The 23,129-nt window shown below is 44.2% G+C and overlaps 1 protein-coding gene across 4 annotated transcripts in view; it reads right to left on the bottom strand.

The window, feature by feature from the left end:
• Positions 1 to 23,129, bottom strand: part of FTO (FTO alpha-ketoglutarate dependent dioxygenase) — a 1,792,536-nt gene that overhangs the window by 1,060,857 nt on the left and 708,550 nt on the right. For all 4 annotated transcript variants that reach the window (XM_078668469.1, XM_078668468.1, XM_078668471.1 and 1 more), the window contains exon 7: positions 388 to 507. In XM_078668469.1, coding sequence (XP_078524595.1) covers positions 388 to 507 — 120 coding nt within the window. The remainder of the gene's footprint in view (positions 1 to 387; positions 508 to 23,129) is intronic.

The raw sequence follows: 23,129 nt of genomic DNA, 5'->3' as shown, positions 1-23,129 counted from the left end.
ACCTCTCCTTTCTAGGAAGTGAGCTTAGAACTACGATTCACAATCAACATTAATTTGCTCGTTGGCCATCTGAGATGCACATTTTAGCTAAATGAGATTGGCATTTATGTTAATTTATTGGGGAATTTCAAATTAAACAAAAAAAATTCTAACATAACTGCACCTCTTATGAGACAGATATTCGATTCCTAAAAGCAGGTGAGCAAATCTTTAAGAAGGAACACATTTTACACATTATTCGATACATTCTAACTAAAAAGGACTCATGTTGCACACGTTCTGCACAAACACTTATGTCAACTGTACTTTTAAAGCCCTGCTGCTCTCTTCATTAGGTGACAAAGCGACTTGCATCTTCAGTTCACATGCAACCCAGTCAACACTTACCATCATCTCCATGTCCTTCCACATTTCTTCTAGCTGGGTCATTGGCACTTGCCACCAGTCAGTGCATTTTCGATAGCGGTTGCCCTGGAACCAAAACTGTCTCAGCCACTCAAATTCTACCTGCAGATCAGACATAACATTGAGAGTGAGGTACGAGAAAAACAATGACGTGCGAATACAACATCCATTTAAGACATTTCCACAGGACCCTTAGACAATTAAATGAAAAGTGAATATCGAAAATAGCACTTAAAGTTCTGCTCATGATAAGTTCAAAAGGAAGGTTTTATGGTATGGCATATGGTGCTGGCTCCAGCGCTCTGGAAATTGAGTTACATGCCTCGCGAATGAGTCAATTGAACTCATCTAGTCTTCATTATTTCCTTTTTATTCATTATTGGCCATTTGATTGTTTTAAATGGAGGTATTGCTTAATGGCATATATTGATATGGGCACCACAATATGGCTGAATTTAATTGTAACCTGGATGGTCACCTTGTACTATTGTTGTGTAAAGAAAACAATAAAAAAAAAATTCAAAAGGAAAAAAGCATTTTTTACTTAGAGTGTTTATAACTAAGGGCGGTGGTTGGATACTAAGGAAGCAGTTATCAGGTGGTTGGTTATCAGCGTGACAGACAAGGTGGTGACAAATCACATGCCTAGGGAAGGACACCGCCGTACTGGTCCAATCAACATCTGCTACAGTACTGCCGCAAGATGCAGAGTCTAGCGGTGCAGGAAGGGGTGGAGGAACACAAGAAAATGCCAACACTAGATTGTCACCGGACCATGGTGCTGTTATCTGTGTTTCTGTGGATGGCATTGAGGTTCACGAGAGGGCGATGCAACCTACTCTGGTCTAAATCTAAACCATCTGCCTGCCCCCACCAGTGCCAGGGTCTCAGTCAGATCCTAAGAGTGTCACAGGTGTATGTTAGGAGCAAGACACAGGTTCAGGGAACGACATCAAATTTTTATTTGTCCAGTCTAAAAATGATACATTACATAACACTGATAACAGCCCATCTTGGAGGACAAAAAGGCTGTGTGACTTTCAGAACACAAGCAGCTCGCCGTCTGGGACCAAAAGCATTTATTCAAAAGTCCTAGAATCTACAATATCCTCAATATCCTCTTATGGCCATTATATCGCGGTCCTAGAGATAACAAAAAAAGAGGAGAACAAGTTATCACAGTACGTGTACTGTATTTTCATATTGGAATGTATTTTTTATTTGTATGTCCTAAAGAAGGAACACTTTCCTTATCAAAAAGTACACCTATGTAACTACAGGGAAAAATATAGCTTCTATCACTTTGTACTTGACCACGTACAAGTTACCTGCACATCAACTGCAGAAGGCTGTGTCCTGCTCTTTGTTTCTGTGAATCTGGCAATTTGCTCAGGAAAATCTATATGCATTAGTAGAAGCTCTTAACGTTACAAACGGGAATAATCTATGTAAGACTAAGTTACTGAAATGTACCTAAATCGTTGTGAATTAGACCCATGATGTCGACTGCTAGGGCTCTGAAATTCCCGGATCATTAGGTCTTAACATTCCACACAACGCAAGCATTCCATTTGGGGCATCAAAAGGATTTTTTTTTGCTCAAGGTTGGATCTCCAAATCTAGAAGCAATAGACAGGGGTGGACCAAGAGTTTCACGCAGCCCGGTCTAAATGTGCCGCCATAGCTGGATGTCTCTCAGGTGGGACCATCAAATGTGAGCAGGGGCTGTCCAGAGGTGCTGGGATAGTGACTATTTCCAAGGGAGGCTGAAGGGTGGAGTTGCAGCACAGAAGGTGTATGGAAAATCACAACCTTAGACTCACAATTTATATTTAGTGAAGTGAATAAGGAGGAACAATCACACCGATAGAGAAGCAGCCCTGAACCGGCAGGGGTGGAGGGGGCAGTTGGGGGGCACCAAAAGCTTTAATGCAGCTCAGACCATCCGGCGACCGTCAGATTAACTTAAAGGACAGTCTCCCCCTGACCACACAAATAATTATCCAAGGGTTGAGGATCTTGAAAGCCAAACAAGTGGTACACAAGCATGAAAAGTGATGGTGGTTGGTGGGGCGGCATGCATGCAGCCGACAGCGAGAGGGAGACTGGGCATCAAGGGGGATTGGACTGAAATGCTAAGACGTTAAGATTTAAAGATAGGACTTCACAGAAATGTGACAAAGTCAAAGCAGGGTTTCAAAGACTAAGCATCCAAGGAAAGCCACTTGGCAAGTTTTGAAAAGCCTTATTTGGCATATCTGCCAGCTATCATTTAGGTGATACAGGTTAATACAAAGATTGCTCTGAAAAAGAGCTGCACAGTGAGCCCTGGGACTACAGAGAATGTTTATTGTATATTTAACAAAGCTCAAATTTAGAGCAAAAGCCTGTTTCTTTCTTCTCTTCCTTTCTGCCTCCTGCCTCAAAGGTACCGCAGAGCCTAAGTCCCTCTATTGTGGTCAAGGCGCAGTATCAACATTGACTCAAGCACTGATTACTGCAAAATCATTAAGTCACTTCATTCATCTTAATACCGCCACCTTTTTTTGTATGTGTGTGTTTTTCTTTTTATGTAATATACAGTTGTCAGCCGTTAGGATACAGTAATTTATCTTCATAATGGTAGTTATGTTTCATACACGGCATCAAAAGCCCTTGTAATCCTCACCTGTCACCACAAAGAATTTTTTTTTGTTTATCCTTACTACACTCTCACGAAGCAGACAAAGACACCTGTGAAGGTGCAACACTCAAGGAAAAGGCTCCAAATACCTAACCTGAGAAGACTTACTTTCAAACACAAACACAGCCACTGCAAGACCCGGGCCAGGGTTTAAGGGGACATGTGCTTTGCAATTGTTAAACGCGCAAAGCCGACCTGGAGCAAAGCTGTTTGAACAAAGCGAGACATGTTGACAACACTGAAACAATGCGGTGGCTAAACTTTGCCGACAGGATCAGAACACAGCAAACTAAGCGGCTTCAAATAGTCTGAGGTGGAGAACATGAGGAGAGCTCAACTTTCTGGGAGTGTGCGGGTGTCAACAACGTGTCCATGGAAGTAAAAAGAAAAAAAAACACATGTCCTTCTTAATAAGGTTCAAGTGCGACATATTGATCTTAGCGCGCTGGTCTGTCAACAGAGGATCAGGCCCTGCTTTTGTCAGGAAGGTGCAGCTTTCTTGCAGAACGATGCAATGTGCCAGCCATGCCAATCGCACAAAAGAGAAAGCGTAGTGTCCCACGAAAATAAACAGTGCGGTCATCTCGGGTTCATACCACCCAATTGATATTCTCAAGAAGGAACTAGGCCCTGCAGCATGAACTACACCTTCTAGCGGAAAGTACTGTTGGTTGCGCTAACCGCAGAAGCATAGGTTCCCAAGACAACAGTATGTGAGAGGTTGTAGAGGGCGTTAAACTTGAGGAAAAGCATGTAGTACACAGGGGCAACAATTAAGATTTCTCAGTTAGGAGACATAAAATACATCAACAAGTGAAACTGCATTGAAGTTGGTGAGAAAAGACTTCTGAATCATGATCTGTTTTTTTGTGGATACACCAGGTAAAGCTGCAGAGTGGTTCAAAAAAGTTGGAATAGTGGTATCGGTCATGATCCTTCATATTAAATAAATACATCCTCACTATACCAATTTCTGAAGACAAGCTCCACTTAAACGAAGACACAGCATCAAAAACTCCACAAAACTCTAATGCTGCTTCAACGTGTTCCACTTCCACCACGCCATGATTGAAAGTATTCACATAGCAACAAGAGTTATGGGGCTCAGACTGGAAGGATGCAAATTCTTCTACCATGAAAGATGTGAAAGATGACACTTGGTCCATTCTTTTGGCAGAAATGTCCCATCACCTACGAAGTCCATCTAGGATGTATTCCCGCACTTTTAAACATCCCACACAAGCTTACACTCGTCACAACGCTCTACAATCTCAACTTCCCCTTCGTCCATACGTAAACACAAAGATGTGTCTAAAACGCAGCAGCAGCCAGAACATTTTCAGCTATCTCAATAAAGCCCATGAAAATCTAGAAGTGTCAGTGAGCATAAGTGCCGCAAACTAAGTGGCAAAGAGACTTGTTTTTTCCTTTTTGGCCTCTGAGCACAGCAATCACACAGACATCAGAAAAAAAGAGGGAACAGAAAATACCCTGTGTAAACTCGACTTCCCCCCCCCCCCCCAGTTAGGTCCAAAATCAAACGGAAGATCCCGTGTTTCACCTTCAATTGTATTAAAGGTTCAACCGTCAGACGCCATTGAAACAAAGTCTCCAAAACATCTACAGCAAACCCTTCTAAAAGGCCACCTTCCTGAAGCCCCTACCCAACCCTTCAACTACACTAGCAGGAGAAATAGGCAATATCCTGCACAATCTACAACATTTCAAGTCAGCCTACCAACTCACACAAGGACCACCACTACTCATCAGCTTCAGCAAGAAGTTAAAAATGAATCTCTTCCCTGAAAATCTGTGGAATGCTCATGCCTCCAGATATTTACAAAGGGTCTGTGGAAAAAAATCGTACCTATGCACCAAGGTTTCATATATATTCGTGTCCAAACATTATGCACTTTGAAATGATCATGTCTATGACAGACATAGCTCAAAAACAAAAATAAATAAATACTCTTCAAGTGTAAAATCATGCACTAAAGACACATACATTTTGAATGGCAGTACAAATGAGTGGCTAAAGGTTGTCATGTCAAACAGATATAAGATATTGAAGTGATCAGATCTCCCGAAATGGGCAAAGGTGCACGACAGGTGATGCTGCAGGATGGAGTATCTTTTCAATTACAAGAAAAGGATAAATGACATTATAAAAAATGCAAGATGTGTGACACTTGAACTTAGTGCTTACTCTTGCTTGCTCTAGATATTTTTAATAAAGCACATATGGACCGCACCATGTTTCGAAATGTCAAACACTTCCACAGGCTTTAAGCACCAGTCCTTGTTCTTCTGGTACATCCAATCTCGCTTTCACGGCATTAATGGAACAATTATAAAGCATCAACTTCTAAAGTGGAGGAGAAAAGTCATCACTCAACAAAATATCTTTTCCCATGAGACATAAATAAGAGGACCCAAAGGGAAAACCTGTAGTCTAAAACCAGAACCTCATCCAAAGCCATTGGTGGGAAATACCTTAACTGCAGCTGCTATAATGAAGGCTTAAAGCAAATAGCGAGCGGCCTCTACAACAGAGGATTCTTAATGAACAAACAAGATGAATTAGCCTTTGGGCCACCAATGTGAAAAGAACACCGAAAAAAGAAGTCTGAAAATAGCCCATACGTGAAAATAGCTATTTCTCCTGAAGGCTCGATGGTACCATACCACAAGACATGAAACAACAACATGACCATAAGAAAACAGACCGAGAGATTTTAAGACACAAGGCGTCATATCAAGCAAGCATATGGTGCTTACTGCACATTACTGATCTGGACCCCCTGGAGGGAAGAAACAGCAGACGACATAGGGTGGCAAGGGGCTGAAAAAATGGGAAAGCCCTAAAAACAGAGTTATTGGTGTCTCCAAGACCGCTTACCCAAATGAATAAAATAAGAATGACCACAAAGTGAATCCAAGCTTAACAAGATCACCTCAAAGAATGGAAGAAGGGAACCATAGGTCACCCCTCCGTTACCCATGGTAAAGAGGGACATTCAGAAAGGGTTGCAGCTTTTACAGCAACTGACCATCTGGCATGTATACAGGCATTGCCATTTCCAGAGAAAACGTTTCCAGAGAAAGGGCCACATCCCTACAAGAGGGTTCACATCAAAAGAATTCCTAACTCTAGACCATCTGCTATCATTGAGGGAGTCACAACGTATTGCTCTGTTGAAGGGGAGGTTGGCGACACCCCCATCGGAGCTGCCTTATGTAGAGAGATGGAACTAAGTCACACAGCTGCACACTAAGAGATGAAGGGTCATGAGAGGGATGCTAGAAGCATGGTTTTGCCCAATTAAAGTCTTCAATCCAACCAGATAATTAGACAAGAAGGCAAAGAGATCCCTGATGGTTTAGTATAGAGCCATCCAGGGGAAAAAAGGGCAAGGGCCTGAAGTCCTCCGCAGGCCACTGAGCCCGACTCTGGGTGGCGCAGGGGAAGGTGGGCAAAGGGGTCTGCCCAGAAGTCTTGGCAAACAACAGTGTCTTACAACTTAGAACGTCTTGTGTCCTGTGGCATAAGGGAAGCCTAGCAGAGAGAACCTCAAGCAGCGCATAGAAGAAGTCTGGTAATTTCAGTGGAACATCATGGTTGTACCATCACCGCTTACGAGCAGGTATCTGCTAGTGATAAACCGATGCAAAATTCTGCATACATTTTATCAACCTATAAACTCTAGAGGTTGACTCTTTTGATGCTAAAGGAAAATTGACCAAGATCAATTATCATAGCAATGGCAAGGAATATGCAGGAGAATAGATGGAAATGTATTTTCTCAAATTCCTTGAGGATATTGCATCTTTAATCACCAGTAAGGATGACATTTTTAGGTCTGGCTACTAGTACCAATTCCTTGAAAAATATATATTTTAAACGGGCTTTGTTCCACCCAGAGAAGTATAACCCTCTCACCTCATACTATTGGCTGTTTGGTGTATAATTCCACCTTTCAGGAGGTGCTTCCACTGTAATGAGTAAGGGACTAACAGCCTGATTCATCAATCTCCCGTTTTGCGAGCCCCTAATAGCGATTCATAACAGGGGCGTAACACAGGCCCCCGCAGCCCCCGCGTTGCGGGGGGGCCCAGCGCTCCAGGGGGCCCCGGGCCGGCCCCCTAACTTGACTTACACATTATGATTTGGTTGATGCACTACGCACGGCACGCCGCCGCACTCCCGGCCTCTGATAAATTAAATGGTAGCTAAGCACTGATCCTCTTTATCCATTGGTGCACGGGCCCCGGCCGGGGCCCCTGAGGCTCTTGTAAATGCTGCGCGGGCCCCGGCGGGGGCCCCTGAGGCTCTTGTAAATGGTGTGCGGGCCCCGGCCGGGGCCCCTGAGGCTCTTGTAAATGGTGTGCGGGCCCCGGCCGGGGCCCCTGAGGCACTCTTTACTAAAATGGCGGGACAGGGTGGGTACGTGCAGACGTGACGCATACTTTCCAGAGTTGCCGCCTTCAAGGACGCCGCGTATGCGCATTGTACTGGGTGGGGGGAGGGATCAATGCCCTGATTACGTTTGTCAGGAGTCAGACATGCACATTGAGCGCACACGTAATTAAAAGTGCGTGTACGCCGGTTAGAGTAGGTGTGGCATAAAGTTTACGAAAGCCACGAGGATTCCTGCTTCCTTGCTTGATGCCAGCACGGCCCTAGCCACGGCGCGTCGTCCCTCTGGCCTCAGTGCCCACGCTTCAGGAGCCAGCCGCGCCCACGCAGGGCACGTGTCGTCTCCCAGCAGCTAGTGGCGTCCACGCATCACACCTCCACCTCGACGGAGGGGTGCGCTTCAGCCGTCTCTCCATCCAGACTCACAGGTCCGCCACAGGCCAACATGGCCGCAGCTCCCTTTTCGGCTCTCCACTCACACACTTGACCGGGTCTCCCCGCTCCGTCACAGCGGGGCCGCAGTGCCCCGCAGCCATGGGGGAGCACCTACCTCGTCCCCACCTGTGTGTTCAGACTGGCAGGCTCTGTTACAGGTGCATTTGGGGGCTCAGGCAGCAGGATGTTGATGGATTCCACTTACGGGCCGGAGCGAGCGTTTAGTGCTGCCGCTCGGCCATCTTGTTGGTCATGCCCCATTCACCTACTAAGTTTAACCAGAGACGTTTATTATTAGCTTGCATGTTAAAACCAGACACAGGGTCAGTTTCTCCTTCAAGCCGATTGCATCCATGGGCAGTGAGTCAGCCAGAGGGAACATTCAGCTTATATGCCGTGGAGTAAGGTAGGTTTGGTGCAAATAGTAAAACTGTGTGAAGTTGAACCTTAGCCTGGGAATTTGGAATACTCTTTCACATACCACATACCTCATCCCTTGCAAGTAAGTACTGACCGAGGAGCTCAGTACAGCGTTACTCGTCTTGCAGGTAAGGGGAGGCTACTACTTGGCTATGCTATGCTTTGTCATGTTACGCTGTGATTTGTTACACTACAGTAAGAGAGGCTCTGCAGTGCTGTGAAGATATATTTAGCTATGCTCTGCAATCCCATGATATACTATGGCATGTTATTCTCCCATAAGCTGTGCCTTGGTATGTTGTATTAGTGTTGTGTTACATGCTAGGTTGTGCTATGATGTGATGTGGTATGATATGGTATAATATAGTTTGTGATATCATTTCATTTCCTATCATGCTTTTGTGCTATGTTATGATCAATTATGTTATAGTGTGGGAGGCTATGCTGTATATGTTTGCTGTGCACTGCCATGTTATGTTGTACTATGGCATGTTTTATATGTTTTGCTTTGTTGTAGCATTTTGTATATTATTGTGCTATGCATTGCTACAGTGGACTATGCTGTTCCATTTTATATGCCACGGTATGGTATGTTCCAGTATGAAATGTTATGTTACATAATATTGAGTGATGCTGTCACGTTGTTTCTTCTTGGTTAGTTTTTTTCAGATACATCTTAGTCTATACTTTATTATTTTGGACTTCTGTTATATTATGTTTCGTTAGGATACTTCCTACGAAGTTTTAAGTCGTGAAATTTGTTGTGATTATTTGTACGGCGTGTGGGTGCGACCATGTGTTATACTAAACTTATGTCCCCAGCATTTGTCTTGTGCATTGCTGCTAGCTGGGTGACTTTGTAGCAGTCTAAGGAGTTTGGGAATTGCATAATATGCTATTGTGTATTATGTTGAAACTCGCTGCTATAACTTGGTATATTTTGTCCTGAAATGTGGAAGAGAAGTTTAAAGATTGGTGCTTCTAGATGGGAGCACATGTCTGGGACAGGAGTCAGATAAGTGCCAGGGATGCTTAACTCAGCCTTTCATCTTTCTGAAAAGATAACCATGATGAGACACCAGTGAAATTGTTGCTACTCCACGATGAACAATATGCTGGGCTGTGTGTGGTGGGAGGGGGGTGTCAGCCGTATTCATGATGATTGTGATAAGAATCTGCACTGGATTCAGTGTTTTTTGCAGCATGTGGTTCTTCACTTCTTCAAGGTGTGTCTACCTTTTAACCACCCACAAAATTACAAGATGCTGTTATAGAAACTGAGACAGGCAGTGTGCACACATGGCACGCATTTAGGCAGCCGGTCCCCAGAGAGAATGATAATCCCCACCCCAATTTAAGAGATTCTCAGTTTGGTACCTGGCAGATTCTGTATTCTTTCCCCACTCACAGACTCGGGCTGGTACCCATGTTTCCTTTCCTCCAGTGGTCTGGTGGTACCCTGGGTCCTACTGATGCTCCGTTTCATACCCCTCCTTCCCCAATACATGCTGGGTTTAGTGCCCTGCCATCCACAGATGCCTTTTTGATGCCCCACAATCCAGGTGTGCTCTGTTTTGCACCCTCCCCCCTTCCTAATACATGCTGTGTTTGGTGCTCTTCCCTCCCAAGATACTCTGCATAGTAACCTCGCTCTCATGCCAAGATGGACTTAGTTGAATACTCTGCCCTCCAGGGGTAGTGGATTGTACCCTTCTTACCCAAACATTTCCGGTATTGAGCCCTGCTCTCGAGGATCTTGGTTTGGCCAGGAGTCAAACTTATTTGACTTCTTTGCAACCCCGACCAGCACCTCGATTTTGCACTCTGTCGCCTCGCAAAAGGCTCCTCTCCTCCCCTGAGCTGTGCTGCTGAACTCTGCTTCTCTTCATTCCCTAAAGCCAGCCCAGCTGTGAAGACATTTGCAAAATACGGGGTACATCAAATAATGCAGTGCTTAATTTGTAAAAAAAAAAAAATACCAGGGCCGTTGTCAGCATGCCCCTACAGCTTGCACCACCCATTGCCCCTGTCTGCGCTGGCCATAACAACTACTACAAAACACACAAGATGATGGACGGAATGTTGCACAATGGCAAAACATTCACCCCCAGTCACAGATCTGGGTTTAATCCATCGTTATTTTGCTCACCAAGCCACCCCAGTTCAGACATGGCCATATGCAAATCAGCCTTGACCCTGTGCCTCATGGGAACAGTCCAGACCGAAGTGGCTGGTGGACCGATCCTGGGGGGGGGATGGGGTCTGCGGGAGCGAGGGGTTGTGGCAAGGCATCACATATTTACAAATATTCTAAAAGCGGCTAAGCCGTGTGGGCAATCATGAAACCTCTGGATTATTTTACACACTTGTAGCTTTGATTGTAGTACAGAGAGCAGCTTTCTTTCATCATGGATGGAGATGTGGGCGCATATGGCACCTACTGACATGCGGTACCTATAGAATATATATGGCGTGTGCACACAAAAACAAACTTATAGCTCTTTGGCCGCCATCTCATAATTCGCCAGAGTGGCGTACAGGGCACCAACAGGCATGGGTGAGCTGTGAGCTTAGTGATTTAACGGTACTTACAGAAAGACAATATAGAGGCATTTCATTTAAATGTTGGACGTTTCAAAGCAAAATATGCTAGATTTCTGGGTGGTAGGGCAAAGTGGTACATGGTGGGCCGCGCCGCCGGGGGGGGGGGGCATGGTGGGCCGCGGGGGGGGGCCCTCCTTGTGCTTTGCAGGGGGGCCCCCTCAACTTTCGTTACGCCACTGATTCATAACGAATCGCTATTAAGGACTTGCAAAACTGATTCATGTAGGAATTGCATAAAGAAATGCGATTCCTACACATTCCTTATTTGCGACTAGCAAATTGCTAATCGCAAATAGGAATAACTCCCCATTCATTCCTATGGGCCAAAAGGCACATAGGAATGAATGGGGAGTATTCCTTATTTGCGATTAGCAATTAGCTACTCGCAAATAAGATAGCGATTTAAAGGGTGCCAGGGGTGTCCAAAGGACACCCTGTAGCACCCCTTAAATGCAAATTGAAACAGGTGTTGCGCACACACATGTCCAAAGGACATGTGTGTGTGCAACCTGCAACTTAGAAAAATGCTTTTAAAAGCATTTTTCTAAGTTTTCGCTATTTACCACGAGGTTTGACCTCGCGGTAAATAGCGGGCCGAAATTGCGAATTCGCAATTTTTTAATGGATGATGAATTGCATTTAAGGAATCTCAAATAGAGATTCCTTAAATGTAATTCCTCGCAAAATAGCGAAATCGCTATTACCGAATTTTGCATTTGGGATGATGAATCCCAAATGCAAAAATAGCACTCGCAAAGGGCCACATTCTCAGAATCTGGCCCTTTGCGAGCCGATTTCGGCTTGATGAATCAGGCCGTAAGTTACATTTGTAAACTACACACACTCATGACCGTGTTCGTCACATTCAATTATTTATCTGTTTTGTGCATTAGAGAAACAGCAATCCTTTTTGTGCTACTTTTGTCCTAAAAGCCAATTCGTCAGGGTATAATGCGATAAACAGCATTTGTTCATACAACGTATGTGAACATCTTTTGCTTAAGCTTGTGTTTACATGTTTTGCTCATTGAAGCCAGACCTATTGGCTTTGCCAATGCTTGCATCAAAGCGGCTTCCAGCTGACCCTGTAGAAGGTGCAGATAAAAAGGTTGGCAACTCCTTAAATTCGAGTGGACCCTCACGCACCGTATCTGGCTGGCAGCAAACCACTCGTCTTCAAACGCACAGTGGCTATCAGGGGCCTCCATTCCTTCACTTCCAGACCAGCGCACTTCCGGTTCCTCAATAAAGCAGAGCAGGCTGCAGGTTTAGCATCCACAAATAACAGCATCCTCGGCTGTCCTTTAAACAATGATTATAGGAGCGGTTTTATGTTTTGAGTCAATACAAGACGCGAAAGGCCAACAGCATTGCTTGACATTTTGGGCGCCTCTGCTCTTCAGTAAATTATTTAAAAGTATTGGTTATTAAATGCCAGCTGTGTAGGTGATCCATATTCCCTTTCTTTTGTACCAGACGGACACCGACTGTGCCGCTGCCGCCACACTGAAGTGCTAACACGCACATTAACCTTGCATTGACTGCGCACCGAGCACTCTCCTCGCGGCGACCTGTGAGCCCAGGCACCGCCAGGCTTTCAATTTAACCGACTGAAGGCTCTTCAGACAACCTTCAGCCTGACGCATTTCAGTCACGAAGCAGTAAGAGCGTTTGTCCAGGCACGAGAGACTCCCTGCACAACTACCAACAGTGAAATCCGCTTACATGTATGACCGACAGCCGATATGAACATTTACATGAATGACAGCTCGCATGACTGCTTACTTGAATGACCGCTTACATAAATGCTTACATGAGTGGCAGTTTGCATAACTGCTTACTCGAGTGACAGTTTGCATAACTGCTTACACGAGTGACAGTTTGCATAATTGCTTACACAAGTGAAAGTTTGCATAACTGCTTACAAGAGTGGCAGTTTGCATAGCTGCTTACATGAGTGACAGTTTGCATAACTGCTTACATGAGTGACAGTTTGCATAACTGCTTACAAGAGTGGCAGTTTGCATAACTGCTTACACGAGTGACAGTTTGCATAATTGCTTACACGAGTGACAGTTTGCATAGCTGCTTACACGAGTGGCAGTTTGCATATCTGCTTACACGAGTGACAGTTTGCATAACTGCTTACAAGTGTGACAGTTTGCATAGCTGCTTACACGAGTGACAGTTTGCATAACTGCTTACACGAGTGACAGTTTGCATAGCTGCTTACACGAGTGACAGTTTGCATAGCTGCTTACACGAGTGGCAGTTTGCATAGCTGCTTACACGAGTGACAGTTTGCATAGCTGCTTACACGAGTGGCAGTTTGCATAGCTGCTTACACAAGTGGCAGTTTGCATAGCTGCTAACACGAGAGGCAGTTTGCATAGCTGCTTACACGAGTGGCAGTTTGCATAGCTGCTTACACGAGTGGCAGTTTGCATAGCTGCTTACACGAGTGGCAGTTTGCATATCTGCTTACTTGAGTGACAGTTTGCATTGCTGCTTACATGAGTGACAGTTTATAACTGCTTACACGAGTGACAGTTTGCATAACTGCTTACTCGAGTGACAGTTTGCATTGCTGCTTACATGAGTGACAGTTTATAACTGCTTACACGAGTGACAGTTTGCATAACTGCTTACACGAGTGGCAGTTTGTATAACTGCTTACACAAGTGGTAGTTTGCATAGCTGCTTACACGAGTGGCAGTTTGCATTGCTGCTTACATGAGTGACAGTTTATAATTGCTTACACGAGTGACAGTTTGCATAACTGCTTACATGAGTGACAGTTTGCATTGCTGCTTACATGAGTGACAGTTTTCATAGCTGCTTACACGAGTGACAGTTTGCATAACTGCTTACACGAGTGGCAGTTTGCATAACTGCTTAAAAGTGTGACAGTTTGCATAGCTGCTTACATGAGTGACAGTTTGCATATCTGCTTATACGAGTGACAGTTTGCATAACTGCTTACACGAGTGACAGTTTGCATAACTGCTTACACGAGTGACAGTTTGCATAGCTGCTTACACGAGTGACAGTTTGCATAGCTGCTTACACGAGTGGCAGTTTGCATAGCTGCTAACACGAGTGGCAGTTTGCATAGCTGCTTACACGAGTGGCAGTTTGCTTAGCTGCTTACACGAGTGGCAGTTTGCATAGCTGCTTACACGAGTGGCAGTTTGCATATCTGCTTACATGAGTGACAGTTTGCATTGCTGCTTACATGAGTGACAGTTTATAACTGCTTACACGAGTGACAGTTTGCATAACTGCTTACACGAGTGACAGTTTGCATTGCTGCTTACATGAGTGACAGTTTATAACTGCTTACACGAGTGACAGTTTGCATAACTGCTTACACGAGTGGCAGTTTGTATAACTGCTTACACAAGTGGTAGTTTGCATAGCTGCTAACACGAGAGGCAGTTTGCATAGCTGCTTACATGAGTGACAGTTTATAACTGCTTACACGAGTGACAGTTTGCATAACTGCTTACATGAGTGGCAGTTTGCATATCTGCTTACACGAGTGACAGTTTGCATAACTGCTTACATATGTGACAGTTTGCATAGCTGCTTACACGAGTGACAGTTTGCATAACTGCTTACACGAGTGGCAGTTTGTATAACTGCTTACACAAGTGGTAGTTTGCATAGCTGCTTACACGAGTGGCAGTTTGCATTGCTGCTTACATGAGTGACAGTTTGCATAACTGCTTACAAGAGTGGCAGTTTGCATAACTGCTTACACGAGTGACAGTTTGCATAATTGCTTACACGAGTGACAGTTTGCATAGCTGCTTACACGAGTGACAGTTTGCATAATTGCTTACACGAGTGACAGTTTGCATAACTGCTTACAAGTGTGACAGTTTGCATAGCTGCTTACACGAGTGACAGTTTGCATAACTGCTTACACGAGTGACAGTTTGCATAGCTGCTTACACGAGTGACAGTTTGCATAGCTGCTTACACGAGTGGCAGTTTGCATAGCTGCTTACACGAGTGGCAGTTTGCATAGCTGCTTACACAAGTGGCAGTTTGCATAGCTGCTAACACGAGAGGCAGTTTGCATAGCTGCTTACACGAGTGGCAGTTTGCATAGCTGCTTACACGAGTGGCAGTTTGCATAGCTGCTTACACGAGTGGCAGTTTGCATATCTGCTTACATGAGTGACAGTTTGCATTGCTGCTTACATGAGTGACAGTTTATAACTGCTTACACGAGTGACAGTTTGCATAACTGCTTACACGAGTGACAGTTTGCATTGCTGCTTACATGAGTGACAGTTTATAACTGCTTACACGAGTGACAGTTTGCATAACTGCTTACACGAGTGGCAGTTTGTATAACTGCTTACACAAGTGGTAGTTTGCATAGCTGCTTACACGAGTGGCAGTTTGCATTGCTGCTTACATGAGTGACAGTTTATAATTGCTTACACGAGTGACAGTTTGCATAACTGCTTACATGAGTGACAGTTTGCATTGCTGCTTACATGAGTGACAGTTTTCATAGCTGCTTACACGAGTGACAGTTTGCATAACTGCTTACACGAGTGGCAGTTTGCATAACTGCTTAATAGTGTGACAGTTTGCATAGCTGCTTACATGAGTGACAGTTTGCATATCTGCTTATACGAGTGACAGTTTGCATAACTGCTTACACGAGTGACAGTTTGCATAACTGCTTACACGAGTGACAGTTTGCATAGCTGCTTACACGAGTGACAGTTTGCATAGCTGCTTACACGAGTGGCAGTTTGCATAGCTGCTAACACGAGTGGCAGTTTGCATAGCTGCTTACACGAGTGGCAGTTTGCTTAGCTGCTTACACGAGTGGCAGTTTGCATAGCTGCTTACACGAGTGGCAGTTTGCATATCTGCTTACATGAGTGACAGTTTGCATTGCTGCTTACATGAGTGACAGTTTTTTTTACTGCTTACACGAGTGACAGTTTGCATAACTGCTTACACGAGTGACAGTTTGCATTGCTGCTTACATGAGTGACAGTTTATAACTGCTTACACGAGTGACAGTTTGCATAACTGCTTACACGAGTGGCAGTTTGTATAACTGCTTACACAAGTGGTAGTTTGCATAGCTGCTTACACGAGTGGCAGTTTGCATTGCTGTTTACATGAGTGACAGTTTATAACTGCTTACACGAGTGACAGTTTGCATAACTGCTTACATGAGTGGCAGTTTGCATATCTGCTTACACGAGTGACAGTTTGCATAACTGCTTACATATGTGACAGTTTGCATAGCTGCTTACACGAGTGACAGTTTGCATAACTGCTTACACGAGTGGCAGTTTGTATAACTGCTTACACAAGTGGTAGTTTGCATAGCTGCTTACACGAGTGGTAGTTTGCATAGCTGCTTACATGAGTGACAGTTTATAACTGCTTACACGAGTGACAGTTTGCATAACTGCTTACACGAGTGACAGTTTGCATTGCTGCTTACATGAGTGACAGTTTATAACTGCTTACACAAGTGACAGTTTGCATAACTGCTTACATGAGTGACAGTTTGCATTGCTGCTTACATGAGTGACAGTTTTCATAGCTGCTTACACGAGTGACAGTTTGCATAACTGCTTACATGAGTGGCAGTTTGCATAACTGCTTACACGAGTGACAGTTTGCATAACTGCTTACATGAGTGACAGTTTGCATTGCTGCTTACATGAGTGACAGTTTGCATTGCTGCTTACATGAGTGACAGTTTATAACTCCTTACACGAGTGACAGTTTGCATAACTGCTTACATGAATGACAGTTTGCATAACTGCTTACATGAGTGGCAGTTTGCATAACTACTTAAATGAATGACAGCTTGCCTAACTGCTTCCATGAGTGGCAGTTTGCATACCTGCTTACATGAGGGCGAGTTTGTATAACTGCTTACGAGTGGCAGTTTGCATAACTGTTTACATGAGGTCCAGTTTGCATAACTGCTTACAAGGGACAGTTTGCATAACTGTTTACATGAGTGACAGTTTGCATAGCTACTAACATGAGTGACAGTTTGCATAACATGAGTGGCAGTTTGCATAACTGTTTACATGAATGACAGTTTGCATAACTGCTTACATGAGTGACAGTTTGCATAACTGCTTACATGAATGACAGTTTGCATAACTTCTTACATGAGTGACGGTTTGCATAACTGCTTACATGAATGTCAGTTTGCACAACGGCTTACATGAATGACAGCTTACCTAACCATGCTATCCCTCACATGTTGCTTCAAGATCTTGTGTAAGTATAACAGCGTATACAAGGTGACACCAGGGTGGAAGAGGTGTGGCGCAGCGGCCAGGGCGACTGACGCTGGACGCTGGGGATCACGGTTCGATTCCCCGCTGCAGCGGTCTGCCCAGCACCATGTGACTCTGGGCAATAGCTTGCTTAATCTTCCCAAAGGCCCCCAGCGCCTTGACACCTTCGGGTAATTGTTCGCGCTTTACAAATACTGTACATTTATATTTACAACCCTGGCTCCCGCGCACAGCATTTACATGGCGCTTGTAGGCTACACTATGGACACTCCTCAACCCATGCCCCCCTACCCAGTAGAACTTCCCCTGTCAGCAAAGCAATTCTGTTCTCCATCAAGCGTAAGACGCATTGTATCAATGCAATATAATACAGAGTGTCATGTACATTGGAGCAAAATAAATGTTCACTCATTGGCCAGATTAGGTTGGCTTGAAATAATTTTATGGTATATATTTTGCGCTGCCTATTGGTGATGGTTTTGTCACCCAGAAACGTTTTAATGTATGGGCAAAGTGGGCAATTGCCCAGGGCTCCACCCTCAAAGGAGCACCGTGGGAAAGTAAACTGTCTTTCTCGTTCACATCTGCATATTTTTGTATCTTAATCTTTCTTTAATGTATCATTTAAGGTTGTTAGGCAACACAGGGATTGAATTAGCAAAACAAGGTTAATAACATTCAAAGTGGTTCCAAACTGGGGCCCAAAATAATTCTTGCCAGAGCCCCCCAAAAAATCTGACAATGACACTTCTGACGTCACTCACAAATGTCTGAAATTGTTATTCCCTCTGACACACTAACATATTGCACTTGTTTTCCGCATTTGCATAGCACTTTATATCCCCGTTGACGCTACTGTAGGAATACAGGTGAGTGGACTCGATCAAGGGGGAGTGGCCAGTTATATAGTCAGAATGCACATGTAGGGAGAAGTTGTGAAATTTGCGGTGCTCTGGAGCAAACAGAATTCTTTGACAAACCACAATCTTCAAAATAACTGGGGCCCAGTAAAGGATAAATGCCATGTGCCATGGAGAAAGGGGCCGAAAAAAATAGTGCCTTCAGGGGATCTCCAATGCTTAATTTTTGCTGGTGGTTTCTGGTGCTCAGCACCGTCACTTAATTGTCAACACTGGCACTTATTACAGTCTGCCACATTGTGGCACTGTCTGTATAATTTAGGGCTGAATATCACAACAGTTGTTTATTAATACAATATACATGAAAAATGACTATTACCTGTCACCCAAACCATTCTTATAGCTTTGGGGGCCGTTAATATTCTGAATTGTCACAAGCCATGTTCCACACAGAGGTGCAGAGAAGTGCGCACGCCTCTACAGATGATAACTTTTTTATAGAGAGATGGACTGGTTGTAACCAAATGAACTACCAGTCAATACTAGTAGTTTGAGCACAAGCGGAAAGCGCAGCGTTAAACAAGGAGGACGCGCTGGGTTTAAGAAAATACCCCATTGCGCGACACTGGGATTCTTTACTAGTGGCCCTACAACTCACTACACACTCAACAGTTGGAGACTCCCCAGCTAGGGATGTGGAACATGGTTAGAGACAGGTATACTTAGGTCCTGTTCTAACGAAGTGTGCTCCCAGTGGATGTCTGGATGCCCCAGGGGCAGGGCCGTATGAAGGGGGGTGCTGTGGGTGCGGGCTGCCCCGGGTGTCATCACTGAGGGGGGTGACAAAATGGGAAAAATATGTGTTTTAAACACATATTATTGCCATTTTGTCAAGCTGGGGGTGACAAGAAATTTTTCGCACCGGGTACCACCTGACCTTTCTACGCCACTGCCCAGGGGTTCAGAATGTGCCATATGAAAATATCGATTTCTGGAATCCAAAAATTCTTACCAATTTGAAGGTTTTATGGATATTATTTTTCCCATTTTAGCAAGAAAATTGTTTATTCAATGGAGGTTAGGCACTTTGCCTATCAAAACCTTTACTTGTAAATGGCTAAAGAGGGACGACAAAATCTGTCCAGGGTGCAGTAATCATGATGAGGAGGTAATTCATGTTCTGTTTTTTTGCCCAGCTTATAATAGACCAAGGAAATATTGGCTAGTGCCATTATGTAGGAACTTGGGATTTAGGAGTTACTTGTATGCGTACAGAATATTGAAAACGAGTACTCTGCCCCACATAGTCTTTGCAGTTGCTAAATTCATAATGGCCATGTGGCAGATAAGGAAAAAACTACTAAAAGCTTGAACATTGATATGAACTGTAATGTAACTCTTATTCACGTCTGGACTACTAATGAAAAGTATTTTTATGTAATGTGTTTATATAATAGTGATGTTTTTAAATGGGGAAATATTTATTGTATCTTTTATGGTCTAAAAGACCGAAATAAAGAATTTTTGGATTGGAAAATATCCATGTGTAGGCGTTTCACTGTTATGTGGGGAGGCTTGAGCGTAATGGGGGTTGCTGATGTTATGGCCTGGGAACGGGCTAGGTAACTCTGTTATATTAAAGTTTCAATTGTTAGATATAACATTTCTCTGGCATGCAGCTGTTCTGGAAATTGACTCAACTCAAGAACTCGGGACAGTGAACTTATACTTGAGGTCCAATACGGGGCTCGTAAGCTTGATGTGTTTAACAGATGTGCTTATTTGGAAACATGCATTACTGGCAAATAATTGACACATACCCTTGTAAGATGATTGTACACTGTTTATTGTCAAAAGCCAAACTGTTAACACTCCATTTGCATACCCCATAATGTATGTAAGTAAAAATGTAAAATACCAATTAAGAAATACAAAAAAAGAAAATGAACTAGCAGTCAAACGAGGGCTCATTCTGAGTGCCATAGAGTAATGGCCCATTACTTCACCATCCCCAGATAGCGATTCCGGAGGCACTGGTAACTCCCAAGGAGTGAAGTTACTGTGTCTGACATGTAGGGTCTCCTGAGAAATGAGGAATTACGGGGCTGTTCGCAATTCCAGTGCAGATTTTCCTAGGTTTTTGGCTCATCCTGCCCACCCAGATATTTTACCTGGAGACTCCATCTGCTTTTAGAAGTGGATTTTCCTGGTGCATCGAAAAAACAAACTAAATTTACTGTGAGGAGGCAATGGTAAAATGAAGCAAAAATACGAAAAACTGACAAAGGTGACCCACAATCTCAGTACCCTCCTGTGTCAATGGCTCTCATTTTCCAGAGATTTAACAATTTACAGAACACAGTTGGGGTTCTGGTAGGCAGGTATAGTGTCTGTGTGATGATTCCAAGGTAGGTTGCTCTGTTTGGGATCACCAACATTAGCTTAATCGATAGAGGACTGTGGAAGGAGGTGTCCCCCAGTGCTGCAAAGAACATACAGCCAGGGGGAACCAGGAACCCGAGAAGCTGTAGGTGGTGGGGCATTAAAGCCCCTGTGAAAGAGTGATGTATGGGACAAGGTGATGAGTATGGGTGCAGAAAAGGCTGGATATGGAGTAGAGACAAGGGGGCTAATCCAGAAAGGGTAAGACACTGACAGGGACAAACAATATGGGCCTCAGGAACAATTGGCCATTCCAAGCGGGCAGAGGTATGTATCTCTAGAATCCCCATGGGTCCTACCTAATGACACGGAGACAAGTAGATGAGCCTTCATTGTCCAGCAGGTGGCAACATCAGGCCTCTCTCGAGATGGTGCAGGGCCAGCAGAAGATCAAATCACATCAGAGTGTTGTAAAGCTTGAGGTGAAGAGGGATGGAATTAATACAAGGGGAAGAGTGGATGGATGACAGGGACTAGGACGAGAGAAGGATATTCAATCCCGAAGTCCAGAATTCTGTATAATGCCTGATGAGCCAATTAGGCCTCTCAGTTTATGTCTGCTCTGGATAAGACTGGGCTCGTCTGTTAATGGGAAGAGATTGAGACTTTCTTAGAATTGGTGCTTTAACTAAAAAGCGCTGCCTGCCGAGCAGCTGTTTGGCATTTTCAGCCATGGACAACAATGACAAGCTGTTCAAATGCATGGGGGGCAACTGTAGCATTGATAGGGGAAAGAGAGTCATTGCATTGCATTACTGTTACAAGTACACTGTTTTAGACTGTGACGCTCAGTTCGTACATGCAAGCTTAGGATGGCCACCAGGTACTCTGATGTCTCTTTAGCCACAGGTCCAGATAAAACTGCACTATATGCGCCGCTGCAGCAGAGGGAAAGTCCACAGTGTCGTCATATTGCGGGTCTGGAGACGTAATATGTAGAGTGTTACAGATCATACATCTTGTGTGAGTGCACAGATGTTATAGATTAAACAAACAGTAACTAAGGAAAGAAACCAACCACAGCAGCTAAGCTCGACTTCTAATTACACCTTTTCCACTTTACATTTATCCTTTAGTCCCCACCCCCCCCCCCCCATGATAACAACATCCGTCACCCCCTCTCTGCCCCATCCCTCGCTCCCCGGCTCTCAGCACTACACAGAGCTGCTTCGACCGCCAACACACATAGTTGCATCTCTTCTTGGTCGGTATAAATGCGCCTGTGTGGCGGGATAATAGTGTACCCGACATATCGCCCATCTCAAGTAGCAGGGGTGCCTCCCACAACAAGCGGCCGCTGCTCTAGGGTGTCCTCCTCTATGTGCATAAGACCCTGGAGCAGACCCTCCCACTGCGCTGCCATCGGCGTCTTACGCAAGCCCAAAGTTTGTTCCCGTGTGATAGCAATTCCTTCCGCTTTAGCCCATGCTATGAGGGAATACCTCCACGCCCTTATGTGTGGTGGGGATTGCGACTTCCATCTCTTTGTTAAAAGGAGCTTGGCAACGACTAGCCCCAGGTCGAGAAAGCAAGAAGTGACTTTTGTAGTCGGCGCCCTACTAAATTGATGTAATAAGTAAGTCGGCCACTCGAAAGTTATGCTGCAGTTAGTACATGCGCCCAATGTCTCACTAATAGCCCGCCAATAAATGTGCAGTGTGTGACAGCCCCACAGCATGTGCCCTAGGCCAGCCCCCACCTCTGTACAGCGGGGACAGGCTGCGTCCGCACGGTGAAAGTACCTATTGATCTTAAGACTTGTTGCTTAATGATGTTTATTTAGTGCATCAAATGTTTAAATATATATATATATATATATATATATATATATATATATATATATATATATATATATATATTAATGCTCCACAAATCCTCTCGCTTCATGAATGGAGAACAGCAATAGCACTCACGGGGCTTGGTTTCAGCGGTGATTTATTCTAATAAAACAGACGCGTTTCGCATGTAATCCTTCATCGGTGTTATCGCAATACGCGCTGGGAGGCGCCATTTTTAAAGCATCATGCATCTTGCCATAGAAACAAACGAGGGCTAGCGAAATGCAGTATTGCGCACGCCATATTGAGATGGTAATCATCACAGGTTGTAACATTTCATACACAGTTTATATCCAATTTAAATCGAGGAATTTGAATAAAACTCGATATTAATTAATTCATATTATTATTGCATAGTCACTGTGTTTAACCAAGCAGCCGTTGTTCATCTTGCCGTGTATCGGCCATTTGCAACCTCTTATGTCAGGTTGCAGACATTCCCACCACGTTCTATGTCAAATATTGCCGTGTATCGACCCCCACATTAAGTGGCATGTTCAAGAAAATATAGGTCAGAAACTAGTTTAACCTCTTAGCACAGATGAATTAATTCACATTTTTCAACAGTTCTTAAAAAGCTGTAAAATTGCACATTTTAACTCCCTAAGTGTACTGTCAATTCCTCCCCACTATTCAATCCATTTAGGGATTTCATCTGGAGGTCCACGAAATAACGGGACTCCAATCTTCTCAATTTTAGCACTCTATCCCCCCCTGATGTTC

The sequence above is a fragment of the Lissotriton helveticus genome, chromosome 12 (genome assembly GCF_964261635.1).
Source record: "Lissotriton helveticus chromosome 12, aLisHel1.1, whole genome shotgun sequence".
Classification (NCBI taxonomy): Eukaryota; Metazoa; Chordata; class Amphibia; order Caudata; family Salamandridae; genus Lissotriton; species Lissotriton helveticus.
Note: the sequence above shows the minus strand (reverse complement) of the source record. Positions and strands in the feature narration are given on the sequence as shown.